Genomic DNA, 24,027 nt, shown 5'->3' with positions numbered 1-24,027 from the left:
TTTCATCTTACACGTGTTATACATATAAAAGTGAAGGTCTCTGCACATGATGATATACAACTCTAAGTGTGACATGAATGAATTTAAGCCTGACAAAATGTATACTGACATGTTGGTCTTGTGGGTTTTGGATTCAAGGCCTCATCGATTTAAAAAAGAATAATTTTATTAGGGTGTGTGGCGTCATACCCTGGCATACATTACTGTTCAAGTTTATTTGATCTGTCACGCGTCACTGAAGGTTCACGTCTTTACTGCCACTGATAATTTAATAAACTAGCATGGGTGTTTCTCCCCATGCATTTGGAAGTGCATCTGAAGCAGTGATTAACATTAAGCCGTGTAATTAGCAGCTTGGTATAATTAACAGCCAACAGTTTTGACTTCACCATCTTCGTGTGACAAGCCAAACACAACACCTATTCAAACAGAGAACTAATTTAGTGAGGAAAAGTCACACACACCTAAAACCAGGCCCATAGCTGCCAGGAACTCTTTAACAAAAAGCCGATGCAAAGTCGGATAGTTGCCAGTCGTTTCCAACTGCCTTCAGGCTAAACCGGAATTCACAGAAACACTCACATCCTGTTAGGTTGGATTCTGATATATTAAAATGTTATCAGACCCATATATCATCTTGTACGATGTCTCCAGTTGTTTTTATTATGACAGAGTAGCCTGTCAAAATGCTCTTGATGTGATCTGTTGCTGATGTTAATAAACAACAGACTGTAGATTATCCATAATCTGTTCAAACCTAGGGCCCCATCTTGCACCCAGCGCGGCGCAAAGCCCAACGGAAGTGTGTCTGCTAGTTTGAGACCGACCCAGTCGTCAATTTCCCATTTAGCGCCCACGTCGTTTCAATAGCAAATGCCCCTGCGCCCATGTTTGCCTCGGTTAAAATTCACGTTTTACCCAGGGTCAATTTTGTGAGCTTGATGCTACCTCTCTCTCATCCTGCTCGCTACTGGCGTAAATTACAATCAGCAGTTTCCAAACTCATCTGGAAACGCAAAAGTCCGCAACTTAAGATGTCTACTCTACAGAAGAGAAGAGAGGATGGTGGCCTTTCAGTTCCCAACGTTAAAGATAATTCGTGGTCCTTTGTGTTAAGACCCCTCCTTACCTGGCTTAATCCAGATGTGTCTGTTTGCTGGCGTACCTTAGAAAGTGCTCTGACAGAGCCTTGGTGACTCCATGGCGTTCTTTTTGCCAAAGTTTCTAATAAACAGTTTTGGCCCCATTATTGCTCATCTTATCAAAACTTGGAGATTAGCTGAAGCAAACTCCTGATTGGTGGGAGGCCGATAACAGCCCCACAGTGGGAAAAAAGTGGAGTTCATCGTCTAAAAGACCTTTTTGGTGAGGATGGCTTGTTTCTCTTCTCTGACTTTCACAAGGCTACCGTCTACCGTGCTCCTCTTTCTTCTTTTACCTTCTGTTAAGGTCAGCACTCAGGCATACGGTGTCCCCTGGCGGAGGCCTTTGCACGTCCATCCAATTCGGAAGTTATTTACTGTGCAGCCTAAACACTGTGGTATTGTAGCCGGGCGCTATCCGTCCTTAGTGATATATGGTCGCTCTGCCCTTCCGATTGAGAGGATCTGGGAATGCGATTGCCCAGGCCTGAGTGTTGATCTCGACTGGCCTGAAGTATGGTCTAACATTCCAGAAGTGTCTTCAATCCAGACCATCAGCAGATTCACAGGACTCGTCTCACTCCCGTGGAAATGCACCACATTCAAATAATTAGCAGCCCTTTATGCACTTTCTGTGCACTAAAAGCTCAAGGTACATATCTTCACATGTTCTGGGAGTGTTCTCCTGTTGGTCAGTTGTGGAACAATAGTGCATCCAAAATTTCCACCTTGATAAATGTTACTGTGTCTGTTGCTGTCAATGTTTTGACCCACCAGCCTTCCAGCTCTCTAAAGCTTTAAAACGTGCTGTGTTTGCTGGGCTTACAGCTGCTAAGAGGATTATTGCAACCCACTGGAAACCACCTCATGACTTATCTGTTCTTACATGGATCCTTTCTTTTTTGGATGTTGTATACTTGGAACTATCCATGGCTTGCATTAATGGAGCCCCAGGACAGACTTTGGACACTTGACTCAGCGTTGCTGAGTCTTTGAAATCTATGCGGTGAATTTGTGTTACAGTCTTTACTTCTATTTGCTTCTGTTTGTATGTGTGATTTGTCCCCTGTCTAGTGTCGGTCTATGTGTGTGTCTGTTTCTGTATGGATTTCTCTATGTCTGTTTCTGCATGTGTTAAGTAAGCTGTGGACGTCACTTTTTATGATGCGTTCTTTTTGTGTTTCCCCCCCCTCCCTCACGTCTTTCCTCTCTGTATGTTTTGGCCCTGGGACATGTTTTTATGTTCCAGTGTTTTGCCTCTGGTTTGTTTGTGATTTTCCTTTATTTGTAGAATAAAAATAAAAACATTTGATCACAAAATAATAAATCAACCAGGTTTTAGAGGTGAGGTAAGTGGAGTAAGGTCATCTGACAATGAATTATTCACGCGTGTCTTTGGCCTAATGCGAGCCAGGATAAAAGTAGATTCTAGATTAACAATGTGTTGACACTGTCCTTTTGCCCGGAAGCAAGGGGTCCAGTGGGACGTGACATTTCGGGTGAAAACACAGTGCCCTCTGTTGGTCTAAAAACATTTTCATTCAAACACACACACAAACACACGCGCTCTCTTTCTCTCACCAGGACACACACGCACACACATTAACAAGACTTACAATCGTGCCTGTTTCAAACCATTAATAAAATCATGTAGCCATTCACCCGAATGATATCAGTGACAACGCAGGGTCACCCTGGTCAAATGAATCATTTTAAAGCTAGAGGCAAGACATTTGCTGTGGACAACATGCACACTGCACTAACATGTTGAAATGTGCTGACTGGACATTCTCATAAAGTCAATGAAACGTGTGTAACTGTGCGAATCTTGCACAGCCTCAAAAGGACACTTTGGGGGCTTTATGAGCTAGAAATCCTTTAAAATTAAATAAAATAAATGGCAGGTGTTGTTGATGTGAATTTAGGATTATTGATGACTGTATTAGTTTAACTGGGTCAGCCACTGACAGTGCAGCCCTTTTCCAGAATACTTAAGTGCCCATTTATTAGGATCTTTTAAGAAACAATATTTGCTACTTGGGGACAGCAGAAACAAGCTGTAAACACAACACTGATATGTTACCTTAATAAGTTGATGTGGAAACTATGTGGAGAAACATAGTTATTGTTAATGAATTAATACTATCTGTTTATTAAATTACATATAAAAAAATATAGTTCTGGAATTTTGAGCCGCAAAGATGACTCAATTAATCGATTAGTTTTCAACAACTAATCGCAAGCTATTTTGAGTTTGTGTCATTTTGAAAGTTTCTTCAATCCTCTGTCAGTGAATTGAATAGCTTAATCTTAGAGTTGTGGACAAAAGACAATTGAGGACGCAGTCTTGGGCTTTGGGAAACACTCCATCCGGTTTTGTGCTGGGTATCAGAAGTCTAACAGGGTGGGCTTAACATAAAAGGTGTCATTGCCTAAGGGTTTATTTTGCAGATGTGAGGGCAGGACAGCCTGAGGAGGGAGACAGGGACCACAGAGTGGATCAACTCTCCTTCCAATCACTCACTCACTCAAACACACACACTCACACACACTGTCCATTACCGCTTCTCCCTCACGCCTGTCATTCTTGCTGCATGTAGCAGTGATGAGCAACACCGTGACACAATCTGCAGATTGGCTTTCGTCACACAGAACTACCGCTCAATAAGCTGCCATGTGCATCATCTACCAAGCTGAACAATCTTGAGATTAAATTGCCACTTCATAGCCTACTCATTGTCTTTTCCAAAAACGGCTAAAGCAGGGTAGAGCAGTTACTGGAGGATGTGTTTTGTGTGTGGTTGTTGTTTTGAGCCCAAGGCTTTTTTTTTTCTCATGAGGAAGAGCCGCCACTCCTGGGTCCTAATGGCTGCCTTTGGTTCGATGCTGTAGCACTATGACTTCACAGAACCTACCCACCCAACAGCAGCTATTGTTTTTAATCTGGAATTGATAGCACAATGTTTCCGTTGCACACAGCAGATGTATCCATTGTTTACCATGTGACCAGAAGCAGACCTGAGTGCCATTATCCCAGCAGACATGTCCATCAGTGCTCATGATATACTTGTCTACTCCCTACAAGCCTGTTACATAATAGATCATTAGACTTCTTCTGCCCAAGGATTAGATGCAGTACTGGGGAAACAACAGAGACATTACACGCCTCCAGACGTGTGCTGCTTGATGATGATGCTGTGTCTCCTCTGAATCACGGTTCGGGATATCTCACAACCAAAACATTTGGATTGATTGACATCTAGTTAAGTTTAGAAAAAAAGAAGTTGTTTGTTAAAACTCCAAAGGAACAAACGCAGACTTGTGACAGTGTTTTTTCTTTTTGTCGGGAGGTGAACTCCACACCCTAGCTTGAAAGTCCTGTGTTTTATGACCCACCCATCCACCCTGACCCCCTCCCTGTGGGGTCCATGGCGCTCCTCTACAGCAGTCTATGTGGTGCGCACAGCAAAAACTACGTTGAATAACTACAAATTATTGTGCTTAACTTTGCGTAGTTATGTACGCATCTATTTTTGCAAATTTTGACTTTGTAAAATCCCCAGTCTTATAAAATCTTCTAGTCTGTAACTAAAAGGCTCAGTGACATTTTGACAGATTGTCTTTAGATGTGAGATGGTGTCGGACTTCAATCTTCTCAGTCTTTTTCAGACTTCTAGTGAATGGTAGACTCCTTTTAGTCACAGCCGACAGCCGTTAGACATTTAATAGACATTTAATGCACAGGACAGAGTTGCTAAATCGAGTCCAGTTCCCCAGACGGGAATTCCTAATGAGATCAGACCAGAGATGTGACTTTCAGTGTCTTTTCCCTTCGTGAAGATGCATGATGTTTGTACTGTAGAAACAAGATGATGGCCTCTGGGAGTGTTAACTCATTCCCTGCTGTCAAGCGAGGGGTTTTGCAAATCAAATGTACACCATGCGACTACATGCAGCAACCAATCCAGCACTATTAATCAAAGTGACAAACTCGCCCCCTGTACATTTTGTCTCTGGCTGTGAGCAGACTGAAAACATCCCCCTGGCTCTGGATCAGTCGCATTAGCTAAGACCCAACACGTGGGAGGGACCCGGGGACCTGCATCCGCGTCGGGAATCTCTCTTGTTTGTGTTCATGTAGAGTGGGACTGAATGTCATTACGTCCCCAGAGAGAGGGAAGGAGAGGATGCTTTCACCTATCACTATTGTCATGACAACTGCTGTAAAGGCCTCGCCTGTGATTGATATTTCAGCACCTCCATCCGCCTTGTAATGGCAACAAGGATCATTCAGCCTGTTCTGCACAGCGTGTATTCCTGGGAGGAACGTGCAGCCAACTGTCATACATGCAATGGATATTCCGCAGTCATGTTGTCTGCTGTGAGTGATGGGGCAGCATTTTATTTAGCTGTTAAGCAATTTGCCCGCCCCCTGTCTTTTTTATTTTTTTCAGCCTTCTTTTGTTGTCTGTGTGTTTTTTTTTTTTTTTTTGTGGGGCGGCTGTGGCTCAGTGGTAGAGGGGTTGCCTGTCAATTGGAAGTTGGGTGGTTCAATCCCTGGCCGTGAAGTCCCATGTTGAAGTGTCCTTGGGCAAGACCCTAAACCCCGGGTGACCCCCGATGCTATGCCATCGGAGTGTAAATATGTGTGTGGTTTATCTGATGAGCAGGTGGCACCTTGTACGGCCACAGTGTGTGAATGGTGAATGGTTCCTGTACTATGTAAAAGCACTTTGAGTAGTTGTTAAGACTAGAAAACTGCTATATAAATACAGCCTGTTTTGTATCACACAAAAGTATGGCTGGCTCCACCCTCCCTTGATTAGGCCTTACATAGTCCAGGAGGATACACAACTTTAGGACAACAACTGACTAATTATTTTTATTGTCAATGAATCTGTTAATTTATTATCGATTAATCTAGTAGTTGTTTGGTCTACAAAAGGTCAGAAATGGTAATAAAAATCTCAATCAGTGTTTCCTGAAGCCCAAGATGACATCCCTAAATGTCTTGTTTTTTTCATAACTAAAAGATATTCAGTTTACGGGCACAGAGGAGTGAAGAAACTAGAAAATATTCACATTGAACAGGCTGAAATCAGAATTTTGACTTTCTTTTTATGAAAAATGACTCAAAATGATCAATGGACTATCAAAGTAGTTGGTAAGTAGTAATTGATTTAATAGTGTACAACAAATCGATTATTGATTTTTCTTTGCAACTCTTTACAACTTCACTTATGTGCAGCCTGGAGATGGAAGGCACGGCTGAAATACTGTCGGTGCATATTCTCTAAAACCAGCATCCGCTCATCTGCTGCCTTGGCACGTTTTAACTCAAAAGAGAAAAGGTCAGCTCAGTAAAAACTGAGAAAATGCAAGGCCTTCTTTTCCAAACATGCTCTGTAGTGTCAGTCAGCTGAATTGCTCCTACTAGGTAGTGTTTTCTTTTTTCTTTTACAAGCAACTCCATTTTCTTTCTCCTGAGACAGGTCCATTAGATGCTCAGGCATTTCACCAGTTAATATGGGCCTGTTGGCCTGTGTGTTGCTGTGTTTTACCTTTATCTTATTTTTGTTCACATAAGGACCAACAAAAGTCAGGAAGAAAAATTCCCTAGCCCTCCTTGAATTAAGTAATATGCAAAAAGACAACTTTTTTTTTTTTTTAACATTTGAATATGTAAGTCATACATCCATAATATGATGCAAAGAATGTAGACCATCTGAGGGTCATGGGCCAACTGATAACCTATAAAAACCAAGGACCAGCACTTTAAAACCAGCACAATTTTCTGTTGCGTGTGCTGGTATTTTAACAAGCCTTTACTCCTGTTTACAATAATTAATATTTAATTAGACAAGGAATTACTCATATTTATGGGAAGTGACAAAATGATTAACCCTGAAAATCTGATATTGGGGACACCTAATGGTAAAAAGGCTAGCACCACTTGGACTCTGCCCCCACTCTTCACACCCTAATGTACATGAGTTCTTAGCAGCTTTTGCAGCATTTGCCTAATGTAGTCTCTGCTCACTGACGTTCTTATCACCATGTTTGTCAGGATAGCAAATATGCAGCAGAATGAAATGTGATTAAGGCCCAAACCTGCCGAGTCATTTGTAAAGCAGTCCATAAGCTGCGAAACACTCATCAGCTCTGGATGAGAAGCACGGAAAAGGATTTGATTCCCTTATGCCTTTCCCTCTGTGGACCTGCCCTCAACACAGCCAGTGGTTTCCGTAGAGACCATCGGACCAATCCCGTCTCCCCTTCTCAGGACAGTAGTATAATAAGCCGAGAGTTGCAGTTATGAACTGTGATCCAAATCATACTTACTCTGTAGTGTAATTACATTGTTCCTCTAAAACTGGATTCCTTTTAGGATTTGATTACTGAAAATAAAAAAAACAAATACATGTTAAAGCTCCACATGACATTTTAAAAACATATTCAAATTAACATTCAGATTAACTCAGGATTCTCAATTGGGCTGCAACTAAAAGATTATTATTATCGTTGATAATCTGTCGATTATTTTCTCAATCGATTATTTGTTGGTCTGTAAAATGTCAGAAAACAAGGAAAATTTTTGGAGTGTTTTTTTTTTCAAAACCCAAGATGACGTCCACAAAAGTCTTGTTTGTGTTTGTGTGTGTGTATGTGTGTGTGTGTGTGTGCGGTGTGACATTCTCTTTTGTTTCTACACAGTCACGCCTCCAAGCACTAAAAGATATTGACCATACAGACAGGATTAAGGAGATTTAATGGGTACACAGTACTAGTCTATGTACATGATTCTAGTTTAAGTAGGTTAAATGCAATAGAGAGTTTGTGTATTGACCGCCGCTAATGAGATGTGTGGCGCCGGTTACATCATAAGACTGCTTTACGTGAGCCATCATCCCCACTGTGACCAAGCTTGAATGAGCAGCATGCCCAAGTCCGGGTGTGTGTGTGTGTGTGTGAGTGTGTGTGTGTGTGTGTGTCTGAGTAGGTGGGTGACTGAGGGAGATTTAACTGCATGCTAGTCAGTGTGTGCTTCAGCTTTCTGCTCTTCTGTTCCTCTAGACCAGAGACAGAGGTTCCCAGCTCCTCCATGCCTCACAGACGCCACCATGACTTGTGAGTACATTTTTAAATGTTGCATGCTGGGAGGACTGAAGTGAATGAAGTGCTAGTCGAGGAAAACTGAGAGTTAGGATTTGCCAGAAAAAAAACTTAATGTAATAGTGGATAGTGCTCACTTGAGATAGAAAAATTATATTTCTATTTATGCAGTGAAGTGATTTTAAAAACCAAAATGACAGAAAATGTACAGGGACATTGTGAATGTGCATGTCTTTTTGTGTGTGTGCATGCTGTAAGTCCAAACAACCAGAGATGCTACCGGGGGGGATAAAACAGACTCTACGCAGACTTTTCAGCTGCACCAACAGAAGTAAAGGTGAATGGTATTTGCATAGCACTGATGATGTCACACCAGCTGAGCTATTTTTAGAAAGGGGTTTCAGAAAGGCAGACTTTTTTCCCCTTCCTTGAGTGTTGTTTGTCAGTGCTTTGTCTTCTCTCAGCCTGTTGGTTAATTGTGGCCTTCCACAGTGGTTGGGCCGCCAAACGCATCCACATTTCGTAACTTTACGGCTGTTTTCTCCTAAACACACACAAACACAATGACATTTGAGGGGAGGAGGAAGGTCTGGCAATGCGAGACTAGTAAGGGATTTCCATGGCTCTGTTAAACAGGGTATGAAAACTCCAATACCAGAGGTAAGGTGTTGACATGGCGTTTGAGAAACCGGGGCATGGCCTTAACCTGGATATAACCGGGTTTCTAAACTGCATGTAAATGCATAGAATGAAATAGACCAAATGCATACACTAATCGAGTATTTTACAGTCTATTTTTACAGAAACAACTCTTAACATCTTGCTCAGATTAATGACTATTAATTCACTGCTATGCTAATATTTATGAAGGTCATCAATATTAATGAGGAATCTGCAAAAAATCTGGAATTATTCATGTATTTAAGACAGACTGCACTAACTATACTAGAGGATTAATGTTTCATTCATTGGGCTTATGTGAAACTGTACGTGTAGGACATTATTTAACAGGACTGTGTTGTGAAGCTGACAAAAATGTCTCAGCAGTATCAGGCAGTTTTTTTTTTTTTTTTGGGGGGGGGGGCTGTGTTGACATCTTGTTAATCCCACTAACCGACCGTCTACAAAGCTCATCAATTAGTCGCAGGTCTTCCATTAGGCCTTTTTTATTTTATTTGACATCCGGAGAGTCGCATAAAAGTCATGTTGTCTTCTTCACTAGTGCAGGATTGCATAAGAACGAAGGATCCTCCATCTGTTCCACCCCGGGCTTGCCTGCGCTAAGCAGGGTTTTCATCACATTACCAAGCAGCCCCTCCCCTCCCCGGTCACGGCACAGCCGCAAAGCCGAGGCGGGTTCAGAGCCAGGGATAGACTGCCACGGCTGATCATGTGATCCATCCTAGCTTAAGGTTGCTGCTGGTTGGTCTTTTTACAGTGCTGAGATTCCTAAAGTGCCCTGACTGATCACATGGTCGGCCAAGGAACACAGAGAGCATGAGAGTGTGTCATAGTGAGCGCTGGTTTGACTTGTTTGTAGTATTTTTCTGGTCCAGTGTGAAGTAATGTTGGAGAATAGTGCGGGCTTCCATTTGGGACTTGTCGTCCACTCAGCAATTGCAGTTGATAAAGTCTCGCATTGCCAGACCCATCTCCACCGCGCCGTGGAAAAAACCCACTCCGGGTTGTTTGCATATCTTTAAACCAGTCACAATCACCTTGGGTAGTGCTGAGCTCCGGATGCAGCGACGGTGGTCTCGGGAAGGAACTTGTTTTGGTGAACCATTTCCGGCTAAAGAAAACGTCACATACAATATTACATGAAGCTAGCTGTTCACACAATACAGTAACGTGAGCTGTTTAAATCAGCTGATACATGATTAGACGTCATATTCTCTTACCAATGCATTGCCTTGTGTACTTTGTCCACAGAAGAGAACGGAGTTAGATGGTAAATAGAGGTTCAGATCTTAACATACTACATGGTACAGTTTAGTTTATTTATTTCAGAATTTATCTTTATCTTCAGAGCAAAGCAGCAATAACATGGCAACACAGACAAACTGAGTGAAGAAGTAATTAGTGTGTAAGGGCTCTTCAGGGAAGTGCTTAATAATTAGAGTCATTTAATTATTGAGAAACAATGCTGTCAGATAATGACTGGTGTGGATGTTGTCCATATAGGCTCTGTCATTTATCAGTGTGTCTTAACCGTGTGTGTGTGTGTGTGTGTGTGTTTGTGTGTGTGTGTGTGTGTGTGTGTGTGTGTGTGTGTATAATGCCACATACATCACTTTTCATGACAGCAATATCAAATAAAGCAGCTGAAGCTGCACCACTTTGTTCGAGATTGATTTAATGGCTTTTATTGGAAAATTCTTCGTCAGCATGTTTCCACAGAGCTCGCTGCGGGACCTTTAGGTACCAACGCTGTTCCCAATCTACTGTTATCACAAAGGTAAATCTATCCAGAGATGTCTGCCCACTTGTCAATATTAAATGGGCCACTAAAATATTTACGGAGACCTCCTGGTTAAAGCTTAATGCCTCACTCACTATGCACCTTTACATCTTGAAAGATGACTACGGCAGTGTCACACAGCCTTTGTGCCTTGCTTCAAACTATTAAGGAAAATGACAAAATCATGAACTAAATGTCATTGTAGATTTAAATGCTGTTTTTTTTTCCAGATCCAAACCTCACTGTTGTTTTAATGCTGCATAATCAAAGGCTTGGAGGAGAAAACAGCGAAAATAGCCACGGTGTTTTAGCCTCAGTGTGCTGTAGGAGGAGATCTCTGTGTGTTTTTAGTGTGTAGCAGTTGCAGGTGTTGTTGGCTACAGTGTTACATGCACACTTATATTCCACTTTTAAGGCCATATATGACAATATTACTAATTTGATGTAAGTTAAACAGCATATTCTGTGTAGATATTCCAAATAAGGCCTTTTTACAAAAATAGCATTTTCCACATATTACAGACAAAATTATTAATAAAATCCTCAGTTGCAGATATCAGTATAACTCTTGCTACAGCTCAAAGTTGCCACATTTCCCTCTGTTGTGGTTATTGGAAACAGTTCTCAGCTTTGCCTTGAGTGTTTGTCTTTTATCTCTAAAAAACATATTTGGGTGAAATGTGACCGAAAGATAGACCTCTGCTTGATTAGATTTTGCAGCTAATCTAGATGAGGGGGGGTTTCTGTTATCTGATCATCATCACTGGCTGTGATCCTGCTCTCAGGTGCTGGTGGGAAAAGCCTGACATTTGGGACTTCCAAGCTGGCTTTGCAGCTTTGCAAATTTGCAATCTCAATAAATGCCAAATTGTATATTAATATGAAAAAGGTTGCTATCTCCATGCTCTGCTTTGCACCATTGTCCGTTGCCATGATAACATGGATACAGTTGGTGGGTGTAAACATCACAAATCCTGATTTCTAAAATAGTTGATGCATTGAGAATGGCAAGAATAACTAAAAAAGACATGACAGGAGATGAAGCCGTGATGTATGGCTCTGCATGTTGAGCAACCAGGATGTCTCGGAGATTAAAACAGATTCAAATCGCTGTCATAGGGAAACCTTGCAGAAATAAATTGATTTTGTCAGCATAAAATCACATAGAATCACACTTATGTACTCATATCTTGGAAGAGCTGAGCCCCGGACACAATGACAGATTAGCCTTCGGGAGGGAACTTGTTGTTTTAGTTGTTGGATCTGAAACATCCTTCATTCTAGACTAGACTAGAGCCTGGACGATAAAGGATTTTTAAGGGCGACACCGATACAAATATTTGGTTATTTAAAAATCTGATACGCCAATATATAAATGTATGTATATTTTTCAAATCCAAAAACCTGTTACAAGACAAACTGATTTCCCTAACATTAGTTATTTGTAGTTATTTATGAGTTCTCACTAACATAATATGATAATAAGTAGTTTAATTGTCACAACAGAACAGAGGAACATCAAAATATGTTAAGGTTCTGATAAATAAAATGTATAAAAATACAAACTTAAGATATGAAACGTAAAGTCCTTTGAACAAAAACACATAAAAAAAAAAAATCAGTGTTGCCAACAGGGACGTTGTAGAGCGCCCTCTGGTGGACAAACTATGCAACGCCATCACTCATACTCAACACTCTAAATCATTTATTTGTCATTATAAATGATTCTGATGAATGAAAATTAAAAAAGAAAAAGAAATAACAGATTGGGAAATGCCTAATAACGGCTTGCTGTTATATCGGTCGGGCTCTAGACTGTACTATGATGAACCAGGCTTATTAATAGTTAGTCTACCTCTTCTTCATTTCTCCGTCAGCAGCCACAATACGATACTGTCTGTGTTTGTTTTAACGGCCGACTGTAGGAGGGCTGTTCTGGGTACAGTTCAGCAGTCGACTGATGAGGGGGTTTGAACAGTGTGTCTCCACTGACATTTTGCTTCACCTTTCATCTTGTGTGTGGTGTTGCCTAACAGTCTTGCCACTCAAACATACTTCAAAGACCGGTTCAGACCAGGGATGCTGCTGCTCTGCCCGCCGGAGGCAATAAAAACTGTGACATATGCTGAAGGCCGCTGTCTCTCTGCTTAAGACAAAACCGGCTTTCAGTCGCATGTCATTAAAAAAGAAAAATGAAACTTCATTCTCTAACCTGAACTGTAACAGTATGGTGTACATAATACACATATACTATATATTAGTTGCACTCTGTATTCAGCACTCAATCCCTTCAGCCTTTTTTTCATGCAACAGTTATTTTGTATGTATGTATTTGTTTCTGTATTTATTGTATATTTCATATTAATGTTTAATATGTTTGTTTACATATGCACCATTCACCAAGGCAACATCTGTGTAATTTATTGTGGCAATACACGATTTACTGATTCTGACAAGTATTCCACCTGTATGTATAGGGCTCAATGGGGGAAAGTAACCAAGTACTAACTAAGTACAAAAGCTGTACTCACTGTACTCGCGGAGATTGTCACTAACGTTGCCAACTTGGCAACTTTCTGGCTAGATTCTCTCTGAGCAATTTTATTTCTAACAAGCAATTAGTGCAAAATGTTGTGACTTCATTAGAGGAAGAGCATGTTACATTATATTGTAATTGATTTTTATCCATGCTTCTCAGAGTATTCTCAGTCCACAGCTCTTCTGCCAACAGCGCGGGGTCTCTGAACTCAAATTTGAAAAAACAAAACAAGTTAACACACAAAGATGCAGCTTAGTAAAACGGCTGCATTGCTCTATTTTGCTGCAATGCAATTTATTTTAGCAGATCTGCCAAAATCTTCCCCGGTTACGATATATCTCAATGACTTCATGTTATCTGCTCATAATATCGACCTGTTGATAAGTCCGTTTCACTCATTGACAGTCAGAGGTGTCAAAAGTATTCACATTCATTACTCAATAGAAGTATAGATACCAGGGTTTTAAAAGACTTCTGTAGAAGTTGAAGTAAATACTCAAGCTTTTTACTCAAGTAAAATTTATTTAAGTTGAAAATAATAATATCAAAATGCTTTTTCAAATTAGACGCCGAGTTTTGGAAACAATTAGCTTGTGGAGCTTGAAACAGCAAATTGCCCACCAATAACATGGGGTGTTCCATACAACATTGTTCTCAAGTAAAAATTAAGGATACGATCACTACTTTCATAGGACTTTGGGTGTTTTATTACATTTTCATAGTATTTAAAAAAAATAAAAACGTTTTTTTAACCGTATCCTGACTAAACTTTTACAGTCAATTATTATCGACTTAATTATAACTATTTGTCGAAATAATTCATAGTTTCTGTTTTATTTAACCCCAAAATGAGGAATAATTTAAAAAAACATTAGTCTTATTGACCCTGAATTTAAAAAAAATGTAAAACTAGTGGTAATAAGTTGATGTTAGTGGTGAACCCGTTGGTAGGGAATGAAAGAGAGAGAAACCAACAAAAAAAAAGTGTCAAAAAAAGACTTAACCCAGGAGGAAAACACATTGCAAAGTCTCGCATCGCCAGACCTTCCTCCACAACGCTGCGGAGAAAAGGTCTGGATAGTCAACACAGCCTTCCTAGATGGGAGAAAAACTGGCTCTGGTTTATTGGAATTTCTTCAAACCAGTCACCGCTGCAAAATAGCCTCAGGAAGGAACCTGTTTTGGTGAAACATGTTCCAAGGTTGTTTAAGTCATGTAACAGAAAACTCCGATTGGACAGATAGTTGTCTGGATTTACCCTGCGGAGATCTGAGGAGCAGGTTAAATGGACTGGAGTTAAAAATGCCAGCACAAAGGCAGCCGAAGGCCACGCAAATCTGCCCTGAGTGAAATCACACAGGGAAGACCAAACAAAGGATAAGAGACATTAAGTAACAAAAATAAAAAAAATAAAAAGACATGCAAAGGAAACCCGGAAAACCCTCAAGGGGGCTTGGTATGTTGGGTTTCGACAAATATTTAAAAAAAAACATTACATAAATAGAAAAATAAAAGACAAATAGTCTTTAAAATTAAAAAGAAATAGGAACTATTATAATAAGGAATAAAAATTAAAAAAAAAAAGATTGAGGAAAAGGAAGTAATTAGAGAGGTGAAGCGCACCAACACTGACCATACCTCTGCTGAAGTGTTGGGTGTTTAGGACGGGGGTCCACTAGAGGGAGCACAGCTCTAAGGCTTTACTAATGATGATCCTCAGGCCAGATGACTGGGAGGCTGCAGTGGATGGACAGCATTCACAAACACATTTTTATTTTATTTTTATTTAACCTTTATTTAACCAGGAAGTCCCTTGAGATTAAAATCCATTTTCCACAGGGAGACCTGGCCAAGAAAGCACACCGGTTACAATTCAAACAGAAACACAGCCTAGTCAAAAAAAACAAGCATCACACATAGAGGAAAGGAACAGGTCACATGTGACAGTTATATTTTTGAGTTATACGGCATTTTAACATGGCCTTAAATTCATTTAATGGGAGCAGAACATTTAGATGTAACAAGTATTCAAAGTATTCAAAACAGTAGCAAAGGTCGAGGTGTCAAAAACTCATCTCAAACTGATAGCTAAAGAACAGAAGTGGGTGTTAAGCGAGGGTTTGAAAATTTCACAATCCACAATAATTCACAATAAAACAATTTTTTTTTCAATTATTTTTGAAAAAGCAAACTATTCCAGAGATTTGGAGCAGCCACTGAAAAGGCTCGGTCGCCTTTATTTTTTTAACCTTGTTAAATCGCCATTTATTTTCATGACCATTTCAGGTATTTATCAAGGCTTCTCAAATGCGAGTGGGGGGGTATGAGATCTCGGCCTAGCTAGTGAAATCTTTGTTTCAACATTGGACGGGGGTGGTGTCTGGTGGTCGTCCCACGGGAAATCGTTGAGCGTCAAAACGCTTCATTTCCCCCATTCTGTTCAATTTTTCTGCAACAATTTGTGCCTTTTCTTTTCTTTTTTTTCATGCAGATTGGGGGGGCGGGGAGAGAGAGGACGGATTCAGAGCTGTTCCTGGTTAAACAGAGAGGTCTTTAAGAGGTTTTAAAGGTCTATCTCTAAAGGGACCCTTTCCATAATGTTGTCAGACACTTAGAATATATAATCTGAGCCTGTCTGCTGCAAAAACAAGCTCTACTATGAAGTTAAGTACAGGCTGGACAATTGTCCTACTAGTTATTGTCCTTACATCGTTGCTTGTTTTGGCGCTTAATCTCGCTTAATACTGGACCAGTTGTTCCCATCAGTCACATAGACACAAAACAGGAAAATAGGGTCCAGGTAAAAAAAAAAAATGGTAGTTACCTTTTAATTTCATTGGTTATCAGACAAATGAAACGCTGATACAGATAATACTGCAAACTGCCAAAAAATGGCCCGATTATCCCCCAGGGCCGATAATCGCTAGCTAGTTGTAACCCCCCCCCATCCCTCCTGTAAATTAGGCCTATGTACGGTATGTGAAGGTACTCTTTTGACTGAGAGAGTCAGGACAGGACAGGCACAAAAAACAACAACGACTGGTTAGGAGCTTCACCTAGAGCTGTGTAGCACGCTCCTTCTGCAAGTCCTTCAGGATGAAAGCTCGGGTCTCGGAAGCTGAGGAAGATCAATGTGAGGCATCAATCAGTGTCTAATGTGAGCTACGTGAGGACATTATGTGCAGGACCTTCCCCTCATTCCACTCATCATCCAACTCCCGCTCAGACCTCAGCTGGCTCCTCGTGGCTCACAATAGCAGCAATTACACCGACGCTGGTCCCCTGGGTGGCGGCAGGCTCATGGGGGCTGTTGGGGTTGCGCAGAAACGCCGTCAGGGAGGCCATCTTTATTGGTTTCCTGAGCCTGAAGTGTAGAGGTGATGATAAGACTGCCTGGCCATTTATCTACTGCTGCCATCGCTGTGGGGAGAGGGCTTTATTCTTAGCGGGGAATTAACTAGCTGGGGCTCACTAGAGGCCCCGTGATACCATTAGGACTGGCTGCCGAAGTTTGATACTTTTAGGCATTGACCGAATGTCCTCCAAAGTTTTGAAAAATCAACCCAGTCATTCAAAACCCCATGCAATACAGCAGGAGTACATTATTTAATTGAGGAGATGGTGTAATTGTGATTTTACTGATTGATTGGCTAGTGTCTTTTGATTTTTTTGGGGGCATTTTTGCCTTTAATGGATAGGACAGACATGCAGCAAAGGGCCAGAGGTCGGATTTGAACCCTGGGCCGCTGCGGTAAGGGTTGAGCCTTGGTACACGGAGGACACGCTCTACCAGGTGAGCTACCAGGGCGCCCTGCTTTTTGAATGTTGATGCTGTTTTCAGTTAAAGGGTTGTATGGAGGGCTGTTGAGATATCCCTTTGATTGTAATTAAAGATATAAAGGTATGAACATTTTTAAAAGGGTAGCACCTGAAAAGTGTTTTAGCGTCCTCCTACTCCCTTTTGGACAAGAGTAATTATTTATCTAGCTTATTCTTGCTTTTTTTTTTATTCATAAACTGCTTCTGTGTCTTGTATTTAATTTTTTTTTTTTATTATTTCGTGTTATTAGAAATTAACTCCATTTATCCATTCTAATCTCATTAGCATTTGCACTAAGATCTATAACGGCTTGTGATTGGCTGTCTAACGTTACACGTCAATGAGGCATGCAGGAAAAACTCTACGTTAGTCACCGTGACGGGGCTCACGTGTGTGTGTTGTGTTTTGAGAGGCTTGACAACAGTGTGGCTCACATAGGTGTAAAAGAGCTTTAAAAAAAAAGACATTAACCTGGCAATATAGTTTTAGTTTAGTTTTAGATTGTAATTAGTTTCAATTTACTGAAACTATTTACTATAACAGCCCTGCCTGGAGTCTGTACATCTCTACAACTGAGTTGGTAAGTTTAATGTTTTCATACTCAAGATTTTGAGAACAAACGACTAAGTTGTTGCACAAAAATATAACTAGAATCCAACAGAAACACAGCATCCAGGCACAGCATGAGCAGGGAACACTACATAATGCAAGAGAGCGAGGTCTTTAATGAACTCTGAGGAGAGCAGGTCAGGGTGAGGTGCCGCCCTCACACAACACCCCAATGTGTCTTCCTCGCTCCTACTTTCTCTTGAGATGACTATAAAGTTTTTCCCTTGGATCCAAAGGGAGGAAGGCATCCAAGTCTTATCTTGAACACATCATGCAAATGTCATCCTCCTTCTCAACTTACCCACAAAAGCTGTTTCTTCAGCGCCTCCCTGAGACTTGACTCTGTTAAGAAAATGTAGGTCACATGGTAAACTGTTTAATTTCCATGAGGATAAACAAGATAATGGGATCTGTTCTGCCGTCTGAATCAGCAGAACAGTGTGGCTGCTGGCGGAGTTTGTTGCCTCAGCTGTTTTTCAAAGAAATACAAACCACTGTATTTTTCCGATAATCATCATTTCTGGCGTGGGAAAAAAAACATGTTCTACAAAAAGGGACAAGCATGTAGGTGCATGATGTATGGGAAGAATAACATTACACATGCTACAGTGTATTCCTCTTTGTCTGTCCCTGGATGAGATTAGGAGAGGCCTGCACGATTAATCGTTATGAAATCGCGATCTCGATTCACCCTCTTCAAAATTTCATTTTGGAATAAATTTGATTCATTTAATTTTACGAGCCAAATGCATCACAAACACTATTTTCTTCTGTGAGTTTAAAACAAAGACTGTGTAAAACAGGTTTTAAAGTGCTGCGGTGCTCTCCCTTCTCTCCATTGAAGCCTCTATGTCTACAGGCTTGTGGTGGTGAGCGATGTGCTATTGGTGCCAAAATAAAATCTATGTTTCGTTCTGCCGATTTGATTTTTTTTGTCATCAAATCAAGAAATTGAGGCAGAGAATTGTGATATCAATTCTAAGCCAAAAAATTGTAAGTCCTATTTTTCCTCAAACTCTGCAGGCCTAGAGAGGCTTAAACAAAAACCCAAGTTTCAGAAAATTTCTTGAAGTAAACCTAACATCGACGTCTATTCATTTCATTGGCTGCAACATGGGTTCAAATGACATGTTACTAAAAATCACTTCCGTAGTAAACAAGAGAGAAAGACAGAAAAGGAGAACCCTCAGGAAGACATTGTGGCAAAGTTGTGATTTGAGTGAAAACTGTGTTATCTGTCACTCTGTGTACACTGACGTCAAGCAACTCTGAGTGCTGCTAAGAGCTGGACCGTCCTGGACCACTTTAACCTGTTCTGGACCCTTGGTGACCTGGAAAAATGCCAGACTAAAACAGAAAAAAGAACAAAAATGCTTTTTAATTTAAAGTTTTTTGCAAAGCTATTAGCGGCTCACGCTCCTTACACCAGTTCCCGCTGGCGTCAGTACAACTCTACAACAGAGGTGGGGAGTTGAATGTTTTAATAAGCAAGATATTTAAGTTGACTAATTCCACATTTTCCCTTCAACTTAACAGTATACACTAACATGGTTTTCCTAAATGTATAGTGTATATAGGGAGTCTTTATCTTTATTACAAAATGAATTGACCAGTCTTAGTGCTGGTTGTTAGTCCCTGGCCTGCTGGAGGTACTAATTCCCAGACCTAAATAAAGCCTGCGAATTAAAGCAGAACTCAGCTGGAGTGAAGGGCTTGTCCTTCCCCGGGTGCCAAATGAATTCTGCAGTTATTACCATAACGCTTTCCTCCAGCTCATTTAGCTCCGGTCCGCAGCTGGTTACAGGTAGAGCTGCACCTGGCACAGCCAACTAATCAACTCCCACTTTACATCCTTACTGCTGCTGAAAAGATGTTCTAATATGTCAGTCTGTAGTGTCGACATGACATGTCATGGTAAAAAACGAAACATGTTTTCATCATGTTTTCTGAATAAATCCTCGAGGAAGTTCCAGAAACTGTAAAAAATAGTGGACGTCACCCATTGGCACAACGCTGAACAGGTCATTTTCAGGCAACCGACATGTTCCAGTTATCTTTGATAAAGTGAAAACACACAATGACAGGATCAAGGTTTAAGAAGAAAACACGGACAACACCCAAAAACTAGTTCAGGTCTATATTAATGTATACAGTGTCATGGTTAGCATCGCTAAGCCTCTGTCCTGATTGACAGGTCCTAATGCATCCCCTTCTTTATCGTCATTTTTAAAATAACAGGGACAACAATTTACAAAATGAACCTCATGCTGTATTGAAGAAGCGATTGAGACCATCAACTCAATCTGAAATTGTTTACTGAGGTAATGAATCAAGTGTGAAGTAGGGTCATTTCCTCATGGACGATAGAATCCAGGTTTAAGGTACTTCTGCATTAGCTTAATTTTTCGGGCCCGGAAGTTTCGTCCGTGATTTTAACAGTGTATGGGGAGTTCCCATAAAGGGGCTCAAACAATAGAAGTGTGGCAGAATTAATTAATGATCATTTCTGAAATGGGATTTCATTTGTCTACCCTAGGTAAAGAGCTGATTAGGCATGGAGGACGTCTCACTCTGTCTGCATGCAGACCTCAGGCTCTAGAGTATGATAGATGGTCGACCATTAGGTTCCCCCGTCTGCTCAATAATGTGCATCTGGCTCCCCTGAGTGGGATGCCCCCATCACACTGTCGGTGAGACAAAGGAAAGTGTTTACACTGGTCCTTAATAAGGCGAGAGGAACATGTGTGGCCCAGTCCATAACCTGCCCTCCTGTGATGCTGTGGAAAAAAGGAAATTACTTTTACTGCACCGCCCTTAACAGAAAAAAGCACTTGCTTTTTAAAGGGAAACCACTTATTTTACCTATCAAGTTTGGCCTCCCAGTTTAGTTTTCTCTTTAGTAAGAAGTACTGTTCAGCCTATGACAACATTTGTATAAACTGTGCCTGTGGAGTAGTCTTCCAAAGTTTGAAAGAAATAACCCTGATAATGTTATTGGGCTTGGAGAAGACTCACCATTTATCAGAATGCCTGTTACAAATTGGGAGCAGCAGGACCTGGGTATTTTTCAAGCAAAGCTCTAACAAAAGACACTATTGAGTTCCATTATGAGAAATGTAGGATCCAGTGTTTTTGGGGCTTGGCCTACAGACAAATCTGGTGGCTGATTTGTTTGTTGCACTCAATGGCCACCGCAGCAATGGCAGAGTATTAGTGAACACAATTACACTGACAGTGGAAGCAGAGATGTTCTGGTTCATCACCGTCGACAGTCAGCCAGGCTGTTGTTATGAACCCTTCGAACATATACGGTAGCTACAAAAAGCAATGTACTGTAAATGAATTCAGCGTATTAATTACTGTATGCATCAAATTAAGTGCTGCTGTATAAGAGTGTGAAGACCTACGTAGGGAGGAGTTTGGGCTGGATGTGTGTCCTAAAACACATGCCTTTCTTCAATTTTGCTGCCTAAACTTAACTGTCATTGCCTTTTGTCAGCTAAACTCAACTGCAACAACCTTAACCTCACAAAGCCCCCAATACTTAACTGTCATGTGATTGGCTGGTGGGCGCAGTCATTTTGTAGGATATCATACAAATTGTTGTGCATATTTTTGTACAGTTTCATACGAACCCGTTCATGAGAATGCGTTGTCTCTCTCTGACAGATGAAGTTAGTCTGTGTGAATATGGATGTTATTTATTCTCCAACCACTAGTCCAAAACCGGTTGTTACTCTGGATTTGGGAAGAAATAACATTATAAACGCACGTTGTTGCTGTGGGTGCTTTCATTGTTGCAGATGTCGATTGTTGATCAGTGGGTGATGATGTTACTGTTACTGCTAATTAAAGCCAAAATAAATCATCCAACTATGGTTGTAATCAGAAGCAATGTGTCATTTAATAAAAAAATTGGAAACACACAATGCTGTAGAACTGTAATTTTGGCCAGGATAAGTAGTATCTATAAATGCGGGCTAGATGCTCACTATCGGCCCATGTAACCAGATTGCTTTACAGCCTCTGATCGGAGATTTTGATACAAATGGAGATTTAGGAAAGTAAAAATCGATTTCAGGAAGCAGAGGCATATGGTTTTTACTTTCTGTACTTTCTGTGTTGTTGGATTAGCAGCAGATAACTGAGCATCCCAGAAAAGATGACCTGCTGTCTGCCCCAAAATGAATTTTGTTAACATGTTTAAGATTTGTAGATCATAACCCTTTACTTTAATGGCATTTGATGACAATATTTAATGTCTAACCAGTTGTACAAGATCTCTTCGACAGATCTCAAAAGCACTTAGAACTGAAATCCATTACAGTATGAGAGTAATGGCAGCTTCCATCTAGCATCTTTTTAGTTCTCTCTCATAAATCCCTCAACTTTATGGAAGAGAAGTCCTTAATCACTGGAGAGCCACTTTTACATGAATCCAAGCGATGTGGCCCGAATTCATTAATTGCAGGATCCCATTCTAGTATTTGTTAGCCTGGATCCCCAACAGTTCATTTCCAGGAGTGTGTTGCCGTAAAACACTATTCTAATTTCTATTCGAGAAACAACAACAAACTTTGAGCTTGCAAGCTACACGCTAAGAGTTTTGAAGAAAACTCGGATTGTTGAACGAGGCAGGCCTGTTGGATTCTTTTGGGGAATGATTGTAAAAAATTCCAAAGAATATGTTCAGGACATTTTCTCTCTTACTGGGACATCTTGGGACTGATTTGTGGGATTTCTGTGGACGAAGTACAAACAGTGATTCATTGGTAAGAGCCAGTGAGGTTTAAAGATGTATCAAGCTAATTCAAATAGCTCACATTCTGTATTTTTTGAACAGTTAACTTCATTTACTATTTTACGTGGTGTTTCCTTGCAGAGGCACCATCACTACGTCAGGCGCTTTTAGACGGCCAAGACGATTGTGATTAAGTTAAAGAAATGCAGCAACCAGGAGTGTTTTTTTGTCTCCTATCCCAGACGTGTAAGGGAGCCTGACGTTACTCCACAGCCTTGTGAAGACAAGTCTGTTAATGCGAGACCAGTATTCTGTTGACTTTGATGACTGGAACCCAACATTGCAGCAGGTTCATTAGTCTAGCCTTATAACATGTAGACTCAGACGGGACTGTGTGTGTTGGTCTAGGCACCGTGTTCTGTTACAATGCTGTAAACTTTCCTCTGCTGTTTTCATCTCACAGCCTTTTACAAAATGCTGTCTGTTCTCACTTCAAAGCCGTGTGCCAGGCTGAATAATTGCCGTATCGCTTCACGCGGCTCCCCCACCCGGCTCGCTCCGTGGCACTGTGAGCTGACGGAGCTGAAAGCTGTAGCGCTGGTATCCAGTCTGCATTGCAACAGCCATGCCAGAATGTTAACAACACCCATCCAACAGTGATATCTGTATTAAACAGAAAGTGACCATGGCACTCTGTTGTGATAGGGTTTGTTTAGCATTCTAAATCTAAAATTGGACGCCACATATCAGCTGAATGGACAATTTTTCTTTGATATTACCAACTCTGCATACACAATCTATCCTTTTGCTGTACTGACAGCAATCCAAGAAAAGTCTGGCCCTGAGGTATAGTTTGTTTTCTTTTTTTCCATGTAAAACCTGTGTAAAAGCTGCGTGATATTTGAACACATTGTTTGGTGGCACAGATATGTACTTTGGGGAATATATGTAATCATCAACTATTGATGAACTGTTTCTACATTCATCATTTATTCAGTCACGCATCTGTACTTGTCTGTTCCACTTTATGTTGCATTATTTTATGTTTCAGAATGAGCTTCTATTGATGGTGCATGCCTTTTCATTGAACCCAGGCTGTCACCCAAGTGTGGATTTATTAAATAATGCAAATATAAAGAGAACTTCTAAATAGAAATAATTTGTCAAGATGAGATAAAATCAACTTCATTGTCCCAAAGGAAATTTGTCTTGGACAAAGAGAAGTGCTGTCAACAGCTGCATACACACACATACACCAGACATTAACAGACAGTAAGTACATAACGATGTATGACAAGACAACAATGTGCTCTAGGACGAGCAAAGAATAAATGAGATTATATTGCACAGGCCCTGACACAGTAACGTATTTCATGGTCCCCGTAATAAAAATTAGTCAGTGATTGCTGTGCACAAATATTCAGATCACTGTTCTGATTGGTTCTCCTCACCCTGACCCTGAAACCCCCTTTTCAACCAATCAGCAAGAGTCACATCAAGGGTCCATCAGTGTCTTTTATTGCTGTGTTTAAGGTTGTCGTGGCAACCAGACCAGGCTTTGTGTGTGTGTGTGTGTGTGTGTGTGTGTGTGTGTGTGTGTGT

General features: G+C 40.8%; 1 protein-coding gene across 5 annotated transcripts in view; it reads left to right on the top strand.

Annotated features, from left to right (window-relative positions):
- Window positions 1–24,027, top strand: part of iqsec1b (IQ motif and Sec7 domain ArfGEF 1b) — a 139,590-nt gene that overhangs the window by 28,128 nt on the left and 87,435 nt on the right. For 2 of the 5 annotated variants that reach the window (XR_004656219.1, XM_034868462.1), the window contains exon 1: window positions 8,135–8,270. The exons of 1 other annotated variant lie outside the window; for it this stretch is intronic. Coding sequence is in view for 3 of the 4 variants with exons in the window: in XM_034868462.1 (XP_034724353.1) it covers window positions 8,170–8,270 (101 nt within the window). In the remaining variant the exon portion in view is untranslated. Of the gene's footprint in view, window positions 1–8,134; window positions 8,271–24,027 lie in introns of those variants that run through there. 2 more of the 5 variants (XM_034868467.1, XM_034868469.1) reach the window with 2 other exon arrangements.

Source organism: Etheostoma cragini, chromosome 4 (assembly GCF_013103735.1).
Source record: "Etheostoma cragini isolate CJK2018 chromosome 4, CSU_Ecrag_1.0, whole genome shotgun sequence".
NCBI lineage: Eukaryota > Metazoa > Chordata > Actinopteri > Perciformes > Percidae > Etheostoma > Etheostoma cragini.
This window is presented reverse-complemented; position numbering and strand designations above follow the sequence as displayed.